The 20,912-nt window shown below is 50.0% G+C and overlaps 1 protein-coding gene across 3 annotated transcripts in view; it reads right to left on the reverse strand.

Moving 5' to 3' along the window:
- ELMO1 (engulfment and cell motility 1) overlaps positions 1-20,912 on the reverse strand; it is a 391,973-nt gene that overhangs the window by 180,796 nt on the left and 190,265 nt on the right. For all 3 annotated transcript variants that reach the window (XM_059655863.1, XM_059655865.1, XM_059655862.1), the window contains one exon: positions 8,091-8,195. In XM_059655863.1, coding sequence (XP_059511846.1) covers positions 8,091-8,195 — 105 coding nt within the window. The remainder of the gene's footprint in view (positions 1-8,090; positions 8,196-20,912) is intronic.

Here is a 20,912-nt window from a genome sequence, read left to right on the forward strand (position 1 = left end):
TTCCGATTTGGTGGGCAGTTTGCTCACACTGGCTGGACTCTGGTCACATGAATACAATTTAAAACCAAAAGTCAGCAGTGATTCACCCACGGCTCAGCATATCGGGGACAAAGTCATCTGGGGCACCCCAAGATAGCTGCTAACTGGGCTTCCATTCCAGACGGACCAGCCACCCGAAGGACAGCTGCAGCCAGGGAGGTCGTAGCACAGTGGTTCTCAACAAATACCGTGTTTTAGACCTGCTTTAGGTTTCAGGTACCGAATCCGGGACCTTCAGAACTCAGGGGTGTGAGCGCAGCGCACAGGGCTGTACCCAGCAGTCATGAATGCACATGGACCAGCCTTCCTCAGATGGCAGGTCTTTGGAGATAAAACCAAGCCCACACTGAACAATGAGCTCGTCCTGGGGCCCGAAGCCTTGCACGCAAACTGCTGGCCTGGCTGTCAGAAATGCTGCCTCCCAGTGCAATTAGCAAATCTAATCACACACAGTCACACGCTCAAGAGGTCCCGATTGGCAGTCACAGCTCGGATATTCACAATCAATGGAATTAATGCCACTATTTTTAAAACATGAAAAGACACTGTACAGAAAAACAACAAGCCTCCGACTTGTGAACCCTGGTCAAAGAAAGAAGAGAAATAAAAGCCAAGAATGAAGTATTTAAATGAATGATTAGACAGAGAGTCATGTTGGAGTCCCAGCAAGGCTGTCTTGGGTCCTTGTTATTCTAAATGGATTCTGTGCTCCAGATCATCTAGAAGGAAAACGTCACTCAAACTAAAAAGGCTCCTTTACATGAAATGTGTTTAACTGGCAACATATAATTTCATTTAAAAAAGAATTAGGAGCAATTGCTGCTGAAGCCGTTTTGGGGAGATGGGGAGGGGATGATCTGTCAACACTATGGGAACCAAAAGTGATGGGCCACCAAGCTTTGTTCCAACCGCTCGCTTCACAGTTAAGTTTAATTACACATTACATGCTGTCCTGTAATTATGTCACTGGGGAAACTGCCAATTTCCCCTCTTGAGATGTTAAAAGTTCCCTAATTTACTTTAAAGACTCAACATTGCCTCCATCAGCACCAACCTTAGTGCAAGCAGGGGATTTGGCTCCTGTTCCCTTAAAATGCAGGCTGCCTGGACTGACATATAGTTCTGGGGCCCACTGTGAGGAGAGCCCCAAGAACGCTGGTCCAATGTGTTTATAATAAGATCTGGTGGCTTTTTTTCTTGAAAATTTACACCTCGAGAATTTGAGAAGTATGTCATTCCTTTTCCCAACTGTTGGGAGGCTGAAACTAAAGTCCTTTATTCTTAGCAAGAGAATAAACACAGAACACAAGATGAAGCCCTCGCTCTCCAGAAATCCACGCCAAGAATGGAAAGACAGCAAACACTGAGCATCTGCATATGAAACCCCTGGGAGATGGAACCCGAACCAAGGAAGACTTGATGAACTGGGAAAGGCAAAAAGGCAAGTAGATGATTGAGCACTTACTGTGTGCATCCAGAATTTTACAGAGGTCACTGCAGACCACCAGTATCAGTGGCCACTAACTCAAGTCCCCCAAGTACCAGGCAGACAAGAATGCAGGAAGCAGCCAGACAGAATATAATAGGGAGTTCTGGCACCTGGTTATTTGGAGAGGGAGAGAGAGAGCAAGCCCTGCCTACAGGCAAGTCAATCATCTTCTCATTAAAAATACTGTGCCAGCTGACCGAAACACACCCATAGGACTCGTTTGAACTACAGCTGCAACCTCTGGATGAGTCTGCAAACTCCTAGGAGGCACTGGCTCTGAACACTGGAAGCAGACTCCTTGGTTTTAAAGTCAGCTCTGGTACTTCCTTAGCCGTGTGATCCTGGGCAAACCTCCCAACCTCTCTGTGTATCAGCTCCTCATCTCAAAATGGAAATACCAGCAGGGCTCACTTCATAGGGGTGTTGTGAGACATTTTTAAAAGTGTTTAGTGTGGTTGTTATTGCATAGCAAGCTCTGGGCTTGCTACTCATTATGTTTATAGCAATAAGGGAAAAATTTCCCCAAATGGCTTTGAATTTGAGGTAGACCTCAATGGACAGAAAGATCTATGTGCTAAAAGAAGAGGGTACAAAGGTGACCTTATCTTCCCGTTTCTGGAAGCATTGAAGGGAAGACTACGAATAATGCATGTTAAGTGCTCAAAAATTCAAAGGCCTCAAAGATAGTAGCTACTCTCATACAGGGTCATCCTACAGTGTTTCTCTTCAGTACTGCATCAAGAAGCAGACCTTCCTGGCCCTTTGGTGAGTTGGGGTCTATGCCAATATTTTTCCCAAATATTTTTTAAAATATTGTTTACTAACTATACATCACAAGGAGAATAAAGTTAAAGGTTCAGTGTAAACATACTTTAAATTTTTAATAAAATAGCTATAATGAAAGAACTTGAAAAAACAATTCTTAGCTACAAATACCCTCTATTTATGCATTATAATTTTTTTCTGATTTGGTATAGTTTTAGGAACACACATGAGCCCTAGCTCAAAACCCTTGTAATTAATCTTATTTTTAAAGGAGTTCTATGTTTCCCCCTCAGGAAATTCATTCTCTTCTACCACAATCACCCAGTGTGCAAATATATTCCAACTGGGTGAAATAGTCATCACAAATTCCGAGTGGGAAGAGCCTGGGATTTGAAGGTCAAAGACACTGGTCCAGATTCCCACTGCCCGTCTGACCTTGAGGAACGTCTGCTCCTCTCGAAGCCCCATTCCCGAGTCTCTCACACGGTGATAACAAGGCTTATGTCATGGGCTCTTCTTGAGAATCGAGCTACTCTAGGGAACAACCCTTGCATGTTGCCCGACCCACACTGAGGACTCATCTTCTCTGTCAGACAAGGATGCAGGTGACTCCCATGGAGAGTTCATCCTGAAACTGTTGCAGCGTTTTTCTTCAGCATTCTTTAGGGCCCCACTTCCACCTCAGAGCCGGCCACCACGGTTTGGGAACCTTAGGTTTGCTTGTCATGACTTCTACTTTGAAGCTGAAACTCAGCTCCCACAACAGCCAGCGTGAGTCTTGAACCAAATGAAAAAATCAAGTAATGTGGGTTTCTTTGCAGGTTCCAGTGAAGAATCAAATACACCAAGAATATATATTCTGAGTCCATATTTCCGTGGAGCCACTAAGCTTGTCATTCCAGAAAGAGCAATAGCAACAACAACAACAACAACAGCACCAAGACATGACATCTCAGCTCTGTGCCACTGCCCTGTCTGTGACGTGTGAGTGACCGCAGGGCCACGGGAGGGAGCGGGCACTGCGCTCCACCTCTCAGACAGGCCTCGCTGGGGAGAAGTATCTGCAGAAAAGCAATTCTGCCTGGCCAGTGTGGCTAAGTGGTTGAAATTCGACCTATGAATCAGGAGGTCAGGGTTCGATTCCAGGTCAGGCCACATGCCCAGGTTGCCAGCTTGATCCCCAGTGGGGGGCATGCAGGAGGCAGCCGTTCAATGATTCTCTCTCCTCATTGATGTTTCTCTCTCTCCCTTCCTTTCTGGAATCAATAAAAATATATATATTTAGAAAAAGAAAATAAGCGATTCTGTCCCAAGTAAGTGTGACCCACAAGTCTGAGGTCACCAAGGACTCAAGATCTGACTCGGGGACAGCGGGTGCCTAGACCCACAATTCCTCCTTGTGTGCTGTGCCCACCCACGTGTGGGCTAATTCAATCCCATCCCTGCTCTCCCCAGTACACAGCTCCGAGTTCACTCAAGGGTTCACAAGAAGCCAGGCTGCCTGTCCATAAATCCACGTTCAGAAACATACCTCCGGTCATTGCTGGAAGCACGAAGCCACGGTTCTCAGATAGTAACACACACACTGATCACTGGCAAGAGACCGTTTAAGTAAAAACTGAAGAGACTTTACTCATGTAACTAACAAGAAATTATTAGACTCCGCCCTGTGCCAGGTGCCACAGAGGCAGGCTTGTGGCCAGGGGTTCCCCCGCGCGTCGGAACGCGGTGTCTGAGGTCATCCTCACAGCTCCACGGAGAGTGGGTTCGAAGGTCCTGGGACACATAACATACAGACTGTGGAGTCTATGCAGACTTGACTTGGCTGCCCTTTCTCACTGCCTACTAGTGGGCCCACCACACAGATGCCCCACACGAAGCTAAGGGTCTGCATGTCTCCACGGGAACAGCCCTTACAGACCGCACGGTGTCACTAAAGACACAACCACCCGACATGCGCTCGGCCACTAAGCCCCTCCTTCTTCCCCGGAGACAGCAGCTTCTTTTCGATCCAGAATAACTCATTCGAGTTGCCTCTCTCCATGGCCGCGCCACTACCCGGTGAGGGCTGCCAGTGCTTCTCCGTAACCCCACTTGGATTTCCGCTGCCGGCCGTGAGTCTCATCTTTGTTTTCTAGCAGGAGAGTGACTTTCCTAAAATTAGCTCTCATCATCCTTATTGAAAACACTTTGGAAACTCCTCACGGCCTTCAGGCTCAGTCCAGACACCACTATGCAGCGACAGGTTCCCGAGGAGCCGGCCCCTCTGCCTCCCTGGCCGTGACCACGCTCACCGTCCAGGCGGTAGACATGGTAGCATACATTTAGGCACAGTGTAACACGAGCTTTGGTTCCCTGAACAAAGCACACACCTTTCTGCCTTTGCTCAGCTTCCCTCCGCTTAGCATCCTCCCCTCCCTCCCTCCGTTCCCCTGATTAAGAACTACCTGCCGACCTTAGTGCAGGGACCGCTTCCTCCAGGAAGCTTTCCTGGCCTGACCTCCACATCTGTGCTGAGGACTGTGGTCTGTGTCCCCAATTCTCCCACCTCCCCAATCAAAATACATTTCCAGTGACAGGGAAAGTGCCGGATACTGACCTCTCCCCCCCGGCCCCACCCTCCTTTCTGTTTTATACAGAAAGCTCCTCAACGACAAGACTCCTGAGTGACGAGGTCCTTGGGGAGTCCTTGGGGAGTCCCGTCACCTCGCTCCCTGATGGGCCTTTGGTGGTTCCTCAGTAACCTGGGCAGCCTGGGGGGTTGAAGAGAAAACAGTCCCGGGGATCGTGTCCATCGGATGGGCAGGCGGAGGGAGAGGACCCACCAGAGAGACCAGGGCAGCTAAGGGGAGAGGCATGATGGGCAGCGACAGAGGACAGCAAGTGGCAGAGTGTCCAGTGTGGGAGGGCGGGGGGCTGAGAGGAGGCGGGAAGACTGCCCTGCCTCCCTCTGGACAGCAGCCGGTGGAAGCCCAGGTGGGGGTGTGGCAATGTGGGTGGCAGGTGAGTGCCAACAGCAGGCGACAAGATGGGTTGAGCCAACATGTCGGTGCAGGGATGTCAAGCCCAGAGGAAGTATTTGCATGTGTATGTGCGCGAGTGTGTGCGCACGTTACAGCTTCTTTACAAAACTTCTCGTGGCTCTGACGGGAAAAGCGAATGGTGAGGCTCTGATGGGGAAGTGAATGGTGAGGCTCTGATGGGGAAGGGCGAATGTCTGCTCAAGGGCAGGGAGAAATAACACATAAACCATGGTGTTCAGACAGATCTGCCCGGTCACGAAAAGAGCAAATCCTAACAAAAAGTAAACTTAGGGAAAAGAACCATTTTTACGTTTCAGAAAGGACTGCTCTGCTCCTGAGCACACTCACTGAGCTGTCTGAGAGCACTAGCCCCAGGTTCCACAGCCAAGTTCAGCATCACTGGTGTCTTTCACAGCCACCACAAAGCCTCCTGCCCGAGGTCTCTGCCCCCAGGCTGTTCCCGTGACCCAGGCATTCGGGAAAACAGCGCCCACTTCCCATCCGCCAGGCCCAGCGTCAGGTGGGGCCCAACAGCCTCGGGAAAGCGACACTTCTGAGAAAATACTCATCTCAGTTACAGGAATGTCTCACCAATAAGAAACAGTGCGTGTGGACAAGAAGAGACACGTTTTCCTGGTATAAGTAGGCTCTTCATTTAGGTCCTACTGGAGATAAATTCCGTACGGTTTCCATCACAGTCATTTCACTTACGACGGTTTAAGAGAGTGCGTTGAGGAGAATGGGCTGAATACGTTAAGTTACTTTTCATGAGACATATGCTGCTTATGCAATTAACAATGCATTCAGCAGCACTAAGCTCTAATTTTAGAAACATTCTCCGTCCACAAACATGAATCATTAATTCTGAATTCAATTTCCACACGGCTCGTTTTCACACGCAACCTTCCGGAGGCTATACTACACAGTATCTCAAATATTAATTCACTTCTTTGCAAGCAGATTACACTCCTAGAAAACATATCTGCGCAACAAATATACACACATTACAAGCCAAATGAAACTTTTATGAAAAACAAAACCATTTTCTTCTCTGGCTTCATAAATCCCCCATCACGCTGTGTCGTAAACGCTCACAGTGATGTATGCCAGTCACTCCTCAACAGGCAGGGAGAGAGGAAGACGCTTTTCTTACGGGAGCTTGCACTTCTGGCCACAATCCGATCTCCCATCTTTCAGAGAAATGCACCAAACCCTTTGTCTAATCAAATTACAAATAATATTTCAGGGGATGCCAAAGCTTATCAAGTTGCATGATGGGAAAGCGTATGAGGTTTTCTCTCAGTCCCTTCACCTTTTCCCAGCCCCGCAGCGCCCGCCCCTCTGACAGCTGTCAGTCTGTTCTCTGTCCACGAGTCTGTTTCTCTTCAGTAAAACACATTTCAAACCAAGTGCCTGCAGGGAACCCAGGGCCTGGCGTCTTTGTCAAGGGGGCCATGCCTGGGTAGACACTTTTTCATGGTGAAGATGTCCCGTGTATTAGAGGATTGGGCCGGCAGCACCCCGCCGGGCATGGTGAGCGCCAAAGGAACAAGCCCACACATTTCCAAATGCCCCCGGGGGCAGTGCTCCCGTTTAGGCAAGAAATTTCAGCGCAGACCAACAGAGCTGCCCACATTTGCATCACCAGAGAACCACGGGGTGCGGGCCCAAACCCCAGTGTCCCGGAGCCAGCACCACTGGGAGGGACCAAGAGAAAAGGTGAGTAACAGACGCTTGCCTTTCTCTAATCTCCGCCCCACTTGTCCTGCACTGGACAACTCATTCCTCACGCGCTAAGCTGACATCGAGTCATCCTTGGCACTGCTCGCCAGTTCTTTTGTCCCATTTGTCCACATCCTGCCCCCCCAGCGTGGGCGGGTGCACCCCATCCTGACTGAATCTGGGCTCCTCACCCTGAGGACAGGCGACAGGTGTCAGCACAAGCCCAGGACCTCCGTGGAGCAGCCCCGAAGGGCAGGCCTCCTCTGTCACAGTCCCTATGCTCCCCCCCATCCTCACCTGGTCCTCCCCACACCTGCACTGCCCCACCAGCAGGGGCATCTTCCCTTTTCCTTCTGACCCCCCACAAAGGGATCCACCTCCGCGCCTCTCCCATTCTTGGCTGTTTATCTCACTGTATCTCCAGCAGTGCACAGAGGTGGTGCCTGGGCCCCTGCTTTGGAGTGTTAGAGTCCACAGTTTCCACTCTCGTCGGAGCCATGCAGGGTTCTGGTAGAGAGCTCATTTCCGACCTTGTTACTGAAGCCCAAGAGCTTCTGTCATAATTAGATATTGAACCACATAAACCAATTTTCCAGTACTATTGTATTTGTAAAAAGTATACTTTTATTATTGGTTTCAGAGAGGAAGAGAAAGGGGGAGAGAGAGAGAAACAACAATGATGAGAGAGAATCATTGACTGGCTGCCTCCTGCATGCCCCACACTGGGGATCGAGCCTGCGACCTGGGCATGTGCCCTGGCCAGGAATCGAACCTGGGACCTTCTGGTTTATAGGTTGATGATCAATCACTGAGCCACCCTGGCTGGGCTGTGCTATTGTATTTTTCAGTGTCATCACATGAAGAATACTTAGAGGTGAAAAGTCTTTACGTCATTGCCCCTGGTGGGTTTCATTTCATTTTAATTTTTACTTCACTGAGTGATGAAAGCCAAACCTCTGGGGCCGCTCATCTCAGGGGAACGCCTCCATCCCTGTGAGCTTGAAATTCAAGTTCAGCAAGAAACCTGTGACCACGAGGGGCTGTGAGCTTACCCGGATGTAGGCGTCCTGGTGCTGCTTGGCGAAGTAGAGCATGTTGTCCAGGGCTAACATCCCCGGGGGCGTCTGGGTAAAGTCCATGGCGGGGTTGACGTGATTCTGTGATTAAAACACAAGGTTGTATCAGGTTAATGCCTCAGTGGACCCACCAGCCAGCAGAGGTCTGGGTTCCCACCTCAAGGCCGAAGCACCACAAGGCAAACTCCAAGTAACCAAGTAGGAACACCTCTATCTCCATGGAAACCTGCTGGGTAGTGGTAGGAGCTTCTATCTACAGGGGCGGCAACGCCATCTTTTACACCCGGGTTAGGAACTCAGCTGAAGAGCGAAGTGCAGGATTATCCTTAGATGTAACACTGAAGGTCAAAGAAAATCATGTAACAACTGTGTGTCTGGGAGCTGTGCTGTGGTGAAACCACCAGCATTTGGGGAGAAAGAGCTGAGATGAGGCCACATCTCGGCCATTAGCTGCTCATTCTGCACCTTAACTTCCTCATCCTCACATGGTGCCCACCCAGCCCGTGGACTCTGTGAACTGCCCAGGGTTACACAGCCCACAGGCCTGGGGCATGGGCACTGGACAGAAAGCAGCTGCCCCGGGTCCCGACACCTGCCTGCTCTCGGGGAGTGTGCTGACCTGTGGTCACTGCACACAGTGTGAGAACCAGGAAGACAAAATCATAGTCACAAATACGCCCAACACATGCTCCACAGGTTCAAGGTCACCCAACAACCACAAGGCTCTTGTCCAAGGAACAAACCACGCTCCACCGTTAATCCTCAGACAGACCACGCCTCCCCGTCCTGAGCATGCATCTACAGATGGTGAGTGGTTTAAGAGTTTTTTTGTTTTTGGGGGGTTTTTTTGGTTAAACACCTGAAAAATAAATGTTAAAGAGGCATTAAAACACTTGCTTTTACCTCCTAATATAGGTAATTGGTGTGAAACTACATAATTGTGTTTTGTTCCTAAATCCTTGTGAATGAGCAGCTTGGCTCTCTGAACTGCCAGGACATTTTGGTTCTCTGTAGTTTTTCTAATTCCAGTTCAGGAAGGACTTCTTGTTCACTTACTCAAGGTTCAAACAGCCCACGCTCCTGTAAATTATGTAAGAGAACATAGACGCTGTCTTTCCCATGCTGCTGAAATGTCTGAAACGCAAATGTTCTGAGCTGCCAAACAGCGTCTGAAATGACCGCAGAGCGGCGCTACCTGCCGGCCGCAGCATCCCTGCCCGCTCTCTACAGCAGGGTGGCTCAGTGGAGCGACTTTGTTTTCATTCAGAATTTTATCCTGATTCATTTATTCGGATGTTGGGAAGTTTTAAAAATCGCAAAGCACCACCACTTATAGTAAGAGGGACAGATCTCATGAAATAAACATAATTGTGTCAAAAATGCAATTCACCAGACACATTAAAGACAGGGGGCTTCAGCTTTCACCTGATGTTTACGGAGTAAGAGGTCAGGTTTGTGTTCAATAGTGGGGGAAAATCAAAGTGCTGGAAATCAATGATCAGAGACTTCATCTAAAAAGTAAGGTGCGATGAAAGACTTTGTAATACCGCCAGTTCTTAGAGAGCAGTGGCATGTCTCGCACTGCACACAAAGGTATTATTTTGACTTTGGTACATTGGATTTTCATGAATACAGCAGCAGCTTAGGAAGTTACTATTTGTGGAGTCCTTTCATGTCATCCATGCTATCTTCTCTCTAGCACACAGGCAGTGGGTGCCACCTCCCCAATTTTTTGACGAGGAAACCGCAGCACCATTTGCAAGTCGGATGCATTTGTTTCGGTGCTGCTAGCATTTTGACGCTACACAGACTGAGGACAGTTGATCTGAGAAAAATGTAGGCTGCTCAATATTAGCTGCCACCCAGCATGGTCCCAGCAATGAAGAAGAGTGTGCCCCGTGGGAGAGAGGGAAGTATGGCATTTATTTCAGTCCTGTTTCTAGTGTTGGTGTATGAGTCTATTCCGAAAATAAATACACAAAAAGGAAACCAAATGACAAAGAGTAGTTTCTCTGGATCTAACTGGAACAACCCCCCAAAGCTGTATGTTAGTGAAGCTGACCCTGGAGAAGGTCCCACGGCTCAAAAGTCATCAGTCTTGTTTGCATTTGCTCCCAGGGACCCTTCAAAGCCTCCTTCTATCAGTCACACACACACACACACACACACACACACACACACACACACACCCTTATGCACACCTGGGGCCACCAAATAGGGCACCACTGATTTCAAAAGGTCTTACAGTTAAATAATATAATTTACTTTTAGGGTTCTTTTAAAGAAACATGTGGCTATTTAGCAAATACTCCCAATAAAATAATGCCCGTGTTATGCCATGGATTCTGCAAAGTACATTCATGTACTGACTCTTGATCCTCAAAGTAGGTTTAATTATTATTCTCCCATGACAGAGAAGGAAACTGAGGCACTGGCTGTCTGGGGAGCTTGCCCAAAGTATAGAGCCAGAATTTGGCAGTCCCATTTACAACTGCATCAAAAAATAAAATAAAATACCTTGGGATAAATTTAACCAAGAATGTAAAAAGCCTGTACTTGGGAAATTATCAGACAGTAAAAAAAGAAAATGAAGAAGATACAAATAAGTGAAAGCATATACCATGTTCACGGACAGGAATAATTAACGTCGTTAAGACATCCATACTACCCAAAGCAATCTACACATTCAATGCAATTCTATCAAGATACCAATGGCATATTTCTCAGAACTAGAACAAACATTCCAAAAATGTATATGGAACTACAAATGACCCCGAATAGCCACAGCAATCTTGAGAAAGAACAAAACGACCTGATACCAAACTATACTACATGGCCCTAGTAATCAAAACAGCATGGTACTAGCATAAAAGCTGATCAATGGAACAGAATAGAGAGCCCAGAAGTAAACCCACACCTTTATGGTCAATTAATACTCAGAGTACAGGCTCTTATCCAGGGTTTTAGTGTCCAGGTGTTGAAGTTCACAGAGATGCCCAATGCAGAGGTCCTCAACTGTGGTCCTCCTCCGTCCGCATTACTCGCTCAGGGATAATGGGCCTGCAGTCCATCCTTTTAAACAAAAGCTACAATTTCTCCACCCCTCCCAGGCATAACAGCACTCTCTCTCTCTCTCTCTCTCTCTCTCTCTCTCTCTCTCTCATGTTCAACACACCATTCCTCTGGTCTCTGACAAATAGGCTGCTACTCTACAGAAGCAATTAGAAAACTGCCTTTGATGTTCTGGGACCTGCCCTGAATTGTGAAGCTCCCTGCACTGCAGATGGAAAACAAATTACTTCGTAGTGGTGGGTGAACTCTGTTCTCTCTTTCTCCCTCTTTTTTGTCCCCAGGTTCCAGGTTCCATTTTCCCAGCTCCTCTCTCCTTCAAATTATTGTTTCCTTTTTCCCTTTTGGCTTTAACCATCAGTAAAGTAATTTACAACCTTGGTTTTGGTATCAGGAAAACGAAAAGAATTACATGCTGAAAGCCCGGGAAGCTTTCCACACTGCGACAAAAATACTCCGAGAACCCGGCGAGGCCAACAGTCCCCCGCTTTCTCATTTATGAGACGCTCTGGGTACGGATTTATTTTCCCTTCTTGGTCCGTGATATTTTCCCCGCCCGTCTTGAAATAGAAGCTGCGTGAGCTTTGATAAACGGCTTGAAATGTTCCCTTGTCTTACGGCAAAGCCTGTGTACCTCTGTGCATCCCTCTGAAACGCCGTTTCTTAGTTCCTGCAGAATGCTGCTCAGTGAGTCCGATCAGACAGCCCGCGGCCCCTACAGAAATGGGGGTGCGCCCTTCCCATTTTGGGGAAATGACACCAACGCTGAAGGTAGCACGGTTTTTTTTATAGTGAGCACCCTAACGGGGTTTGGGTGTGGAGGTCTGGAGATCTGTTTCTCTTCTGTTACCCACGTGCCTGGTTTTCAGCTGAATTATTTCAATGACACATCCAAGGGGTAGTTGGTGATCTAAGACAGAGAATCGCTCTGCCTGTTCCAGGCCCTACCCCAAGGCCACTGGAGAGAGAGCTGGAAGGGACCTGAAATATAACCTGGGCCAGTCGCCTTACTTCACCGACAAGAACCAGGGCTGCAGGGTCCGAACCTCCTGGGGGGCTGGGCAAAGCCCCGAGCCCTGAGTCGGAGGGCTGGGTGGGGTGGACAAGCTGCCTCTCCAACACATTCCCAGGGGTGCAGGTGCTGCTGGCTGGAGGCCACAGCTTGAGACCACGGTGACCAGACCGACTCGTCTGGGTAACACAGGAAATACCAAAATGAGATCCAGACCCACCCATTCCTCAAATGTGCAGCGTCTACCACACTAGGGCTGGAACCCACAGGTTCCAAGTAGCAGATGCATTTGCAATATACTCGCTGGGTGCATGGCCTCTCCTCCAGAAAACAGACGTCTTAACTCAGAAAGAGGAGTGACAATTAGGAAGCTCTCACTCCTCCCATCGCTCACATCCTAGCGGAAGGCGGGAGACTGTCACCAGCCACGGAGTCCTGGTCCTGCGTGCTTCCTGGCTGGGGGTCAGTGCCCCACACCCCGAGTGAGTGTTGAACGATCTACGTTGCTCAATGCCCAGGGCTGGGCTGCTCCTTCGGTGTGCGGATGAAATAAAGAGCTGATACCAGGGGGCTCACCAGCGGGCACACCACGGGGTGGGGGGGGGGGGCTTTGAGAACTCAGGAGTTCACATTTGTGGAACATGAATGCCTGCATGTGCTGAACAAAGAAAAACCACCTTCAAAGCAAAGCGCACTGAGGAAATAGACGTTCCGTCTACAAGAAGCCGGATCAAGGATGCTTCTCGAGGCGGGGAGTTTAGGTCACTTTCTCCAGGGGCAGCAGGCCCCTCGCAGCTCTGCCCAGCTGCACACACCTCCCGCTTCCCCTCCCACCCCGAGAGGAGCATGTGGGTGTTGTAACAGACTCCTCAGAGGGCAGTTACCAACCCCTGAGGCCCCTGAACATCCACGGGGGGGGGGGGGGGGGCTGTGAAAATTCCTGGTGTCCGGGCTGTACTCCAAATCCCAATTGAGGGATTCTTGTTTGAGAACCAAGCAACTGGACTTTTCAAGCTCCCCAGGAGACCCCCATGTCCAGTCAGGGCTGAGGACATGGTCCCCAGGTTTGAGCGTGGCAGAAGCTCCCCGAGGGCCTGTTCAAACAGGTGGCCGGGCCCACCTCCAGCCTTTCCAACTCCATGGGTCTGGCTGAGGACTGAGGATTTGCTTCCATCCACATTCCCGGATGCTTGGATGGTCTCTGGGCCACACTTGGAGGAACCACTGCTCTCAAGCCACAGTCACGCTACACAGGAGCGTGTAAGGGACCTATCCCCACCAGCCGATGGCGCTGGGGCCTTCCTTCCCTGTCCCAGGTTTTGGTTAGGCCTGGATTGTATTGAAATGTGGGCCCGAGGTTGGACAGGCAGCCTCTGGGTTGGCGCAGGGCTGGCACTCGCTCTCCTGGCTTCTTCGCACATTTATGTATTTGATTTTGTGACTCAGACACACCCCAGTGAGTCCCGGAAGCAGCCTTTAGAAATCTTTGGATTCTGGCCTTGGACTCTCTCCATGAAGCTCAATAAAAAGCCATCGCTTGGATGAAAACGAAGGCATCCCATCATGTCTGACCTGAGGGTGGCAAGGTGGTGAAAATGCTGAAAAGCAGAGAAGTGCCTGTGGCCAGGTGGCACCAGTACTGGTGGGCATTGAGCCGGGCACCCCAGATGTGTGATTGCATTTAACCTCCCCAGCCACCCTGGGAGGCGAGTGCGATTAACGAGGTAAATGCGTGTCTCTTCCTACAGAGGCCAGACCTGTGACTTGCACACAATCGCAACTGGTAAGTGGCCCAGTCACCACTTCGATTCTGTAGCTTCTCTCCCTCTTTAGGCTCAAAGGTCTTTAGAGAATGAGAAGGTGGCCCATTAGCAAGAAGAAGTTTAATTAGAGGAATGTAAAGTCTTGTAACGAGATTTTTTAAAATTCAAGAAACACATCTATGGAATAAGGGAGATCTGGCTTGTGAATAATTCATGAGCTCCCAGCTCCTTATCATTAAAATTTGATTCTTTTAGGTAAAGCACAGAGGATCGACAGGAAAAAAAAATTCCAAAGATGCTAAGGGTTCAGGCCAACCGATCCTAAGCCACCTCGCTCCCCGCTGTGTCCCCCTCTTGTCTGGCCTCTCGAACACCTCAGCTAGTCTCAGTCCACTCACCCCCTTGCAGCCCTGACCTCCAACCAGGCTCTGCTTCCTTGCATTGGTAAGCCCACAGCTAACCTTTTGGGTTAGACCTCTGGTTCAGCTGAGCTCTGGGACCATCCACAACTACCCTCTGTCACTAAGGAACCCCTCCCTGAGGGTGCTCTGCCCTGGGAGAGCCCATGCCTCTTCACACTGTTGAAAGCTGAGAGCGCTGGCTACACACTCAAGAAGAGTGGGTTTCACATGGAGGTCAGCAGGCTCTGACATGTGGGTTTCCTGAACAAGAGCAGGTCAAGGACACAGGAGGTCCCACCCACCAGCCCCAGGTCAGGCCAGCGGGACGCAGCACAGGGTTCTGGGAGCCACGCCCATCACTGGCTCCTGACGCACAGAAAACCATTCACAAAAGGGAGGCCAAGAAGAAGCAGAAATATGTGGACAGAAAGATACGTAAGGCCTGGCCGGCATGGCTCAGTGGTTGAGCATCAACCTATGAACCAGGAAGTCACAGTTGGATTCCTGGTCAGGGCATATGCCTGTGTTGTGGGCTCTATCCCCAGTGTGGGACGTGCAGGAGGCACCGATCAATGATTCTCTCTCATCATTGATGTTTTTCTCTCTCTCCCTTTCCCTTCCTCTCTGAAATCAATAAAAATACTTTAAAAAAAAAAGATCTATAAGGAAAGCTGGAGAATCCACTGACATAGTTAGCCCTGGGGTAATAGAAGGGTGAGTGGTATGTGGGAGGGAGGGGCAGGTGGGGGTGGGCCTGGGTGATGCCTGTCTGTAGGTGTCTGAAGAATTAATGTCCTTCTGCTCGGCCACAGACACAGGATGAGCAGGGACGTACTGTCCGTAGGAACATGGAGGCGAGGACGGCGCCTGGCAGGAACGCGGTGCCCAGAACAGAGGGCGAGGCTGGGAGCGGCTGACCTGGGTGCCCCGAGCCCTGGTTCCTTCCTCTTCTCATCAGAGGGTGCTGGGTGTCTACTACCATGTGGGGCACCGTGGGAAACGGTACATCTCATCAAAGAAGAACTGAAAACAAAACAATGCTTGCCCTCAAGGTACATCTGTCTCAGAGAGAGCTGTTCAAAGCCTCAACCACACAGCTTTGAAGTGTGCAGACACAGACAGACACACACACACACTCATAAAGAGCTGCACCAATGGAAGATCTCGTCCGCACATTCTGGATTTGGGGCAAATTTCCTTTGTTAAAAAATGATGCACTTCTTAAAGTTACTCTTAAGAGGTCAGAAAAGGCCGAGGAATGATGCCCTGTGCCCGGTTCCTGAGCACCTGGTCCGCTCTCGCTTCGGTGCCTGGAAGAAGCGGGATGGGACTCTGCGCTGAATGAAAGGATGAATTTACACGCTGTTTGTTCGGGATGTTGATTTAGTAGTCAACACAAAGAACTGCCATACAAACTCAATTAAGAAAGGCCTTGGGAATGAGCTCCTTGCAAATGGAGCTGGTCTGTTTTTTTAAGCCTTCATGAATAATGAAGCAATGCTGTCAAGGTTTATGAAGATATCTGCGCCTCTTCTGCCAGCTGAGCCCCACAGGATCCGGAGCAATCCGGGCCCCGCGGCTCATGCTCACAACGTGGGGCCTTTCTTCCCTTCACCCCCTGTTCCTTTTCCTGCCACTTCATTCAGAACCCCCTCCCCTCTGCTCACTTGAGAACAGGATGTGCACAGCCCAGGTCACACACAGTGGGTTCCTCGGTCTCCCCGTTACCCCATCCCAGGGGAGAACACAGATGAGAGGGCCATCAAAGGACCCAGAGCATCCTGGCCGGCCTGGCTCAGTGGCTGAGCTTCGACCTATGAACCAGAAGGTCACGGTTCGATTCCTGATCAGGGCACATGCCTGGTTGCGGGCTCATCTCCAGTGTGGGGCGTGCAGGAGGCAGCTAATCAATGATTCTCTCTCATCATTGATGTTTCTCTCTCTCTCTCCCTCTCCCTTCCTCTCTGAAGTTCATGAAAAAAATTTTTTAAAAAAGGACCCAGAGCATGCGCTCCCATCACGCAGGGCAGACCTTGCTGACCCAACGGGACACCATGCTCCCCAGCCCAGCACAGCCCCCAGGCCGCCTCGGGAGGAGACCACCCCTGCCCTGGGGATGAGACCTGTGACCTTGTGACCTCGGAGCTGATCCTGGCACAGCTGCTGCAGATGAACCCACAGAAGGTCAGAGGCTGCAGCCCGCCTCCAGGCCCAGCGCTGCGGCCTCTCATTTGGGGAGGGGGGTGACCACCCCCATCATGGGAAAAGCAGCTGACACCCACAGCACTCCGGGGCACCAAGGACTGCTCTCAGCTAGAGCTTACTATGGCCAGGGCCAAATCCGGCCTGCCACTTACTTCTGTACAGTTGGGAATTTAAGATACTTTCTTTATACATTTAGGTTAGTATTTTTATAATCCAAAGAAGAAGAATCTGTGACACATGAAAATTACATGAAACTCAAGTGTCGCTGTCCATAGAGAAAGCTTTGTGGGAGCAGAGCCAAGCCCATGCACTAACATGCTGCCCGGGCTGCTTCCTCCGTGACCCGGAAACTAAAATATTTATGATCCGGCCCTTCACCAGGAACGCCTGCTGACTCCTATTCCCAGTGTGGTCCTCAGGGCAGCACTGAGACACGGGTGGACCACAGTTAAATGTCCACTCACAGGGGATGCCAAGGGCCGGTTCCCGGGCAGCGAGGCCCTTCTGGAATTGTCAGTGTTGCACGTCCCTGGATAAACACTGCAATGGCTCTAAAGCCCCTGAAGGCTTCCCTGGACAAATTCCATGTCCTGCAGAGGGGATGGCGAAAGGGGTGTTTGCAGTGGCCTCACTCCTGACGCAAGGCCCCCTGGTGCCGTGGGCCCCTCTGCCCTGACCCCTGCAAACCCCGCAGGGGGTGGGGAGAAAGGAAGGACCAGCTCACAGGAAAGACAGCTGGCCCCCAAAGGCCCGAGAAGCCCACCCCTGGCCTAGGGACCTACCTGGTCTTGGGCCCCGCCCCCCAACTGTGCATGGCAGGAAGACCCTGGTCCTTCCCACCTGGCCAGGCTTCCTCAGGAAAGCACCGGGCTAGCCGGGTGGGCCCGGTGGCGAGCAGCCCAGGCTCGGAGCGACCCCCCAGGATCCAGTGCCTTCTTTAGTATCAGCTGATGCTCTTAGGAGAGACATGTCGCCTTTCTGAAGCCACTTCTTCACCTGCAACCTGTGCAGGTATTGCCTCTCTCACTGGCCTGCTGTGAGCATCAGCAGGGAAGACGGAGAGAAAACACTGTGAACAGAGCCAGGCCCCGGGTGAGCCCCGGGGCAACCACCCTCCGGCGGGGCCTCCCGCTGCATTCTGCAAAGCTCCCAGCTCAGCAGTCCTGGTCCTGAGTCTGGCCCGGCTGCCCTCAGGACATCGGCTGGCCTTGAGTTCCAGGCTCCGGGTGCCATCAGTTTGAAGTCTGGCTTTCTCTCAGGCCCCAAAGATCAAGTTCCTTCGGCCCCTCTCAGCCCAGACTTACTCACAGAACTCACCAGCACTGGGCTAAGGGGCTCCTTCCTCAACTGTCTCCCCACCCGGGACCAGACAACAACTAATTAAAGGAGCAAAAGTTGCCCTGGCAGGTGGTGTGGTTCACCTGGTCGTCCCACACACCGAGAGGCGGTCGGTTCAATTCTCAGTCAGGGCACACGCCGGGTTGTGGGCTCGATCCCCAGTAAGGGGCATGCAGGAGGCAGCCAATCAATGTCTGTCTGTCTGTCTCTCTCTCTCTCTCTCTTTCTCCTCCTGCTTCTTTCTCTTAAAAATAAAATTTAAAAAAACATACTGGGGGGGAAAAAAAGAATCAAAAGTCAGCAGAAGACCCTGGGGACAGTCTGCCTCCTGCATCTGCCTGCACTGAAACATGGAAAATTTCAGTCCCGTCCCAGACAGTAACTGGTTCTATTTATAAAGACTCTGGCAAAGAAGATTCAGTAGCATCTCTCATTTTTCGCTCTTTTATACATTCAGCAACATTTCACCTGACTTCCAGGTACTGAGTTACATAAGCTAATGCAGCACTTGGAATATTCTGTTAATGCAAAATCGGTGACCCTAAACCACTTCAGAGAGGAAACGCTTTAATTACCATCTTGGGAAGACGGCTTCGGTGCACTAGGTAAGGTGATCAATGCGATGTTCAAATACACGGGAGTTTTCTCTCCACCCATCAGTGTGTGTTTCATTGATTGGCATTGGCTGTGGAGCTGCTGCCCACCAAGGCATTATAGAAAGACTTAAAGTAATCAAATAAATATATATCTCAGCATAAAAAGATGCCATCTTCCATACTCCCAAGTCAAGGGAATACTTGTTAATGGATGGAGAGTCAGAGAGAAGAAAGGAGGGGGATGCGGGGGGAATGGGGCCGATGCATGAAAGATTGGGCTAGGGAAAGAATAATTGGGAAGTGGGAAGGTAATTTGAACTAAGATATTCCCTGAAGGACAAGGGGGGTGACTCCAGGGACCCACTACCCAGATGATGGGGAACTTAGAAGACCCCCCTCTTGGCACTTAGAGGGAGATACAAACATCTGCGCCCACGAGGCCCCCCTGCATCCCCAGGCTGTTCATGATCTGAACCCAATTCCAGCTCCACCTGGCATCCCACAATTCCCTACACAAGCCCCACTCCAACTCCCAGAACTGTCTCATCTGAACAGAATCATTTGCTGATCACCCTGGAATCACCCGTCAAAGGATAACTCAGGTACAGCCTCAGGGATCCGCCTTTGAACTTGGCCAACATGCATCACCATGCCTTCAGGTTACTATGCACAACCACTGAGCACCCTCGTCCGTCCACCACCACCGAGCACCCTCGTCCGTCCACCACCACCGAGCACCCTCGTCCGTCCACCACCACCGAGCACCCTTGTCCATTCACAACCACCGAGCACCCTCGTCCGTCCACAGCCACATCTCAGAATGACCGGTCGGAGCTCTGCTTCACTTCAGAAATTTAAACCCTGATGAAGTAAAGTTTTCAAAAATGTAGAAGCACAACTCAAAAAGTAGGGCTCTTAGGGAATAATCACAGGTGAAGATTTACTCAGCTCTGTAAGGAAGAAATCACCACATTTGCAAACAACAATTTTAGGATGAAATCCCTGGGTTACTTACACAGCTGGCTGCTGTGCCTCAGAGCACTGCACCATTTGAAATGAGCTTCCTACTGGACCATCTACCAGGGAAAAATCTACACACGAACCATCCCAGGGTCTAGGCTCGAATAACAGTGAACAACCAAGTCCAACATGATTTCATTCCTGGAGGACTGAGTGGTCCTTGGTAAGACCTATTTTTTCATTTGTTCCAACATGGCATTGAGTGGATGTGCCACCAGATGTTTTACTTTATTTCCTCCACTTTTGAGTAATATTTTAAATTGGTTTGAGAGAGGGGGAGGGGAGGGGGAGAGAGAGAGGGGGGGAGGGAGGGGGATTGATTTAGTTGTTGCACTTATTTATGCACTCATTGATTGATTCTTATGTGTGCTCTGTCCAGGGATCAAGTGTGTACCTTGGTGCTGCGAGAATGTGCTAACCAACTGAGACTGGCCAGGGAGGAGTAATTTTCCTTAGGAACCTACTGACGACACATTTCAAATAAAGGAAAAAACAGCTGTGACTTGAGCCAAGTTGGATTGCAACTACAGATTTTTTGGTTGTTTTCCCTTTTGTAGTTAGAAGATCAACCTTGAATCTTAATTCTGCATTTCTTAGAGTAAACCATAGAGCTAATGCATTCGTCTTTTTAATGCACTGCTCCCATACTCCAGCGGACTGCCTTCGGGTACCTGGTAAAGAATGTATGTCCACATGTGTGAGCACGCTGAAGAACGGAGGTTTGCACTTAAGAATCTGAGACGTTTCAAAGTCTCAGCGCTGAGTGTCACAGCTTAGGGTTCTAAGTGGTGAGCCCTGCAGCCGTCCACAATCTCAGGATGGCTCTCACCTGGAAGGTGAGCAGTTCCAGAAAGCCCAGTTAGTTAAGGAGGTTCAGAGTTACTATTTCATCTGGCATCCATTCTAAGGTGCACTGGTCTTCATATCCTAACAGTTCTAAATTCGGGTCGAATTTCACAATCAATAGCATCTTTCAATTGTTCTCAGCCAGACATCAATCACAAAGTAATTTTCTTTTGAGAGGGCAGACACCTATATAATCTTATTGACCCATTTCACCCCAATCAGTTTTTCTGAAAAACACCAGCATCACACAAGCAGAATGAGTATCAGGATCTAGAATAAAACCCTGAGACAACAGGAGAGCAGTTGTTCACCCCAACACGATGGGTGTGGGTAGCTATGGGTCTGGGGTGGGGGCCACCCAGGCCGGGTCACTCCTCCCCAGCCCGGCGGTGCTCTGAGCATTAAGTCTGCAAAGTGGGGCAGCGGGGCCACTAGTAGCTCAGCACCAAGGGCTCATCATTCTTTTTCAGGTTCTTTTTAAACCGTGTCACCAAATTGTTTGCCAAAACACAGACCCTGAGGAGCTGAGGTGCACGTGAGCCGGAAGG

The sequence above is a fragment of the Myotis daubentonii genome, chromosome 10 (genome assembly GCF_963259705.1).
Source record: "Myotis daubentonii chromosome 10, mMyoDau2.1, whole genome shotgun sequence".
Taxonomy (NCBI): domain Eukaryota; kingdom Metazoa; phylum Chordata; class Mammalia; order Chiroptera; family Vespertilionidae; genus Myotis; species Myotis daubentonii.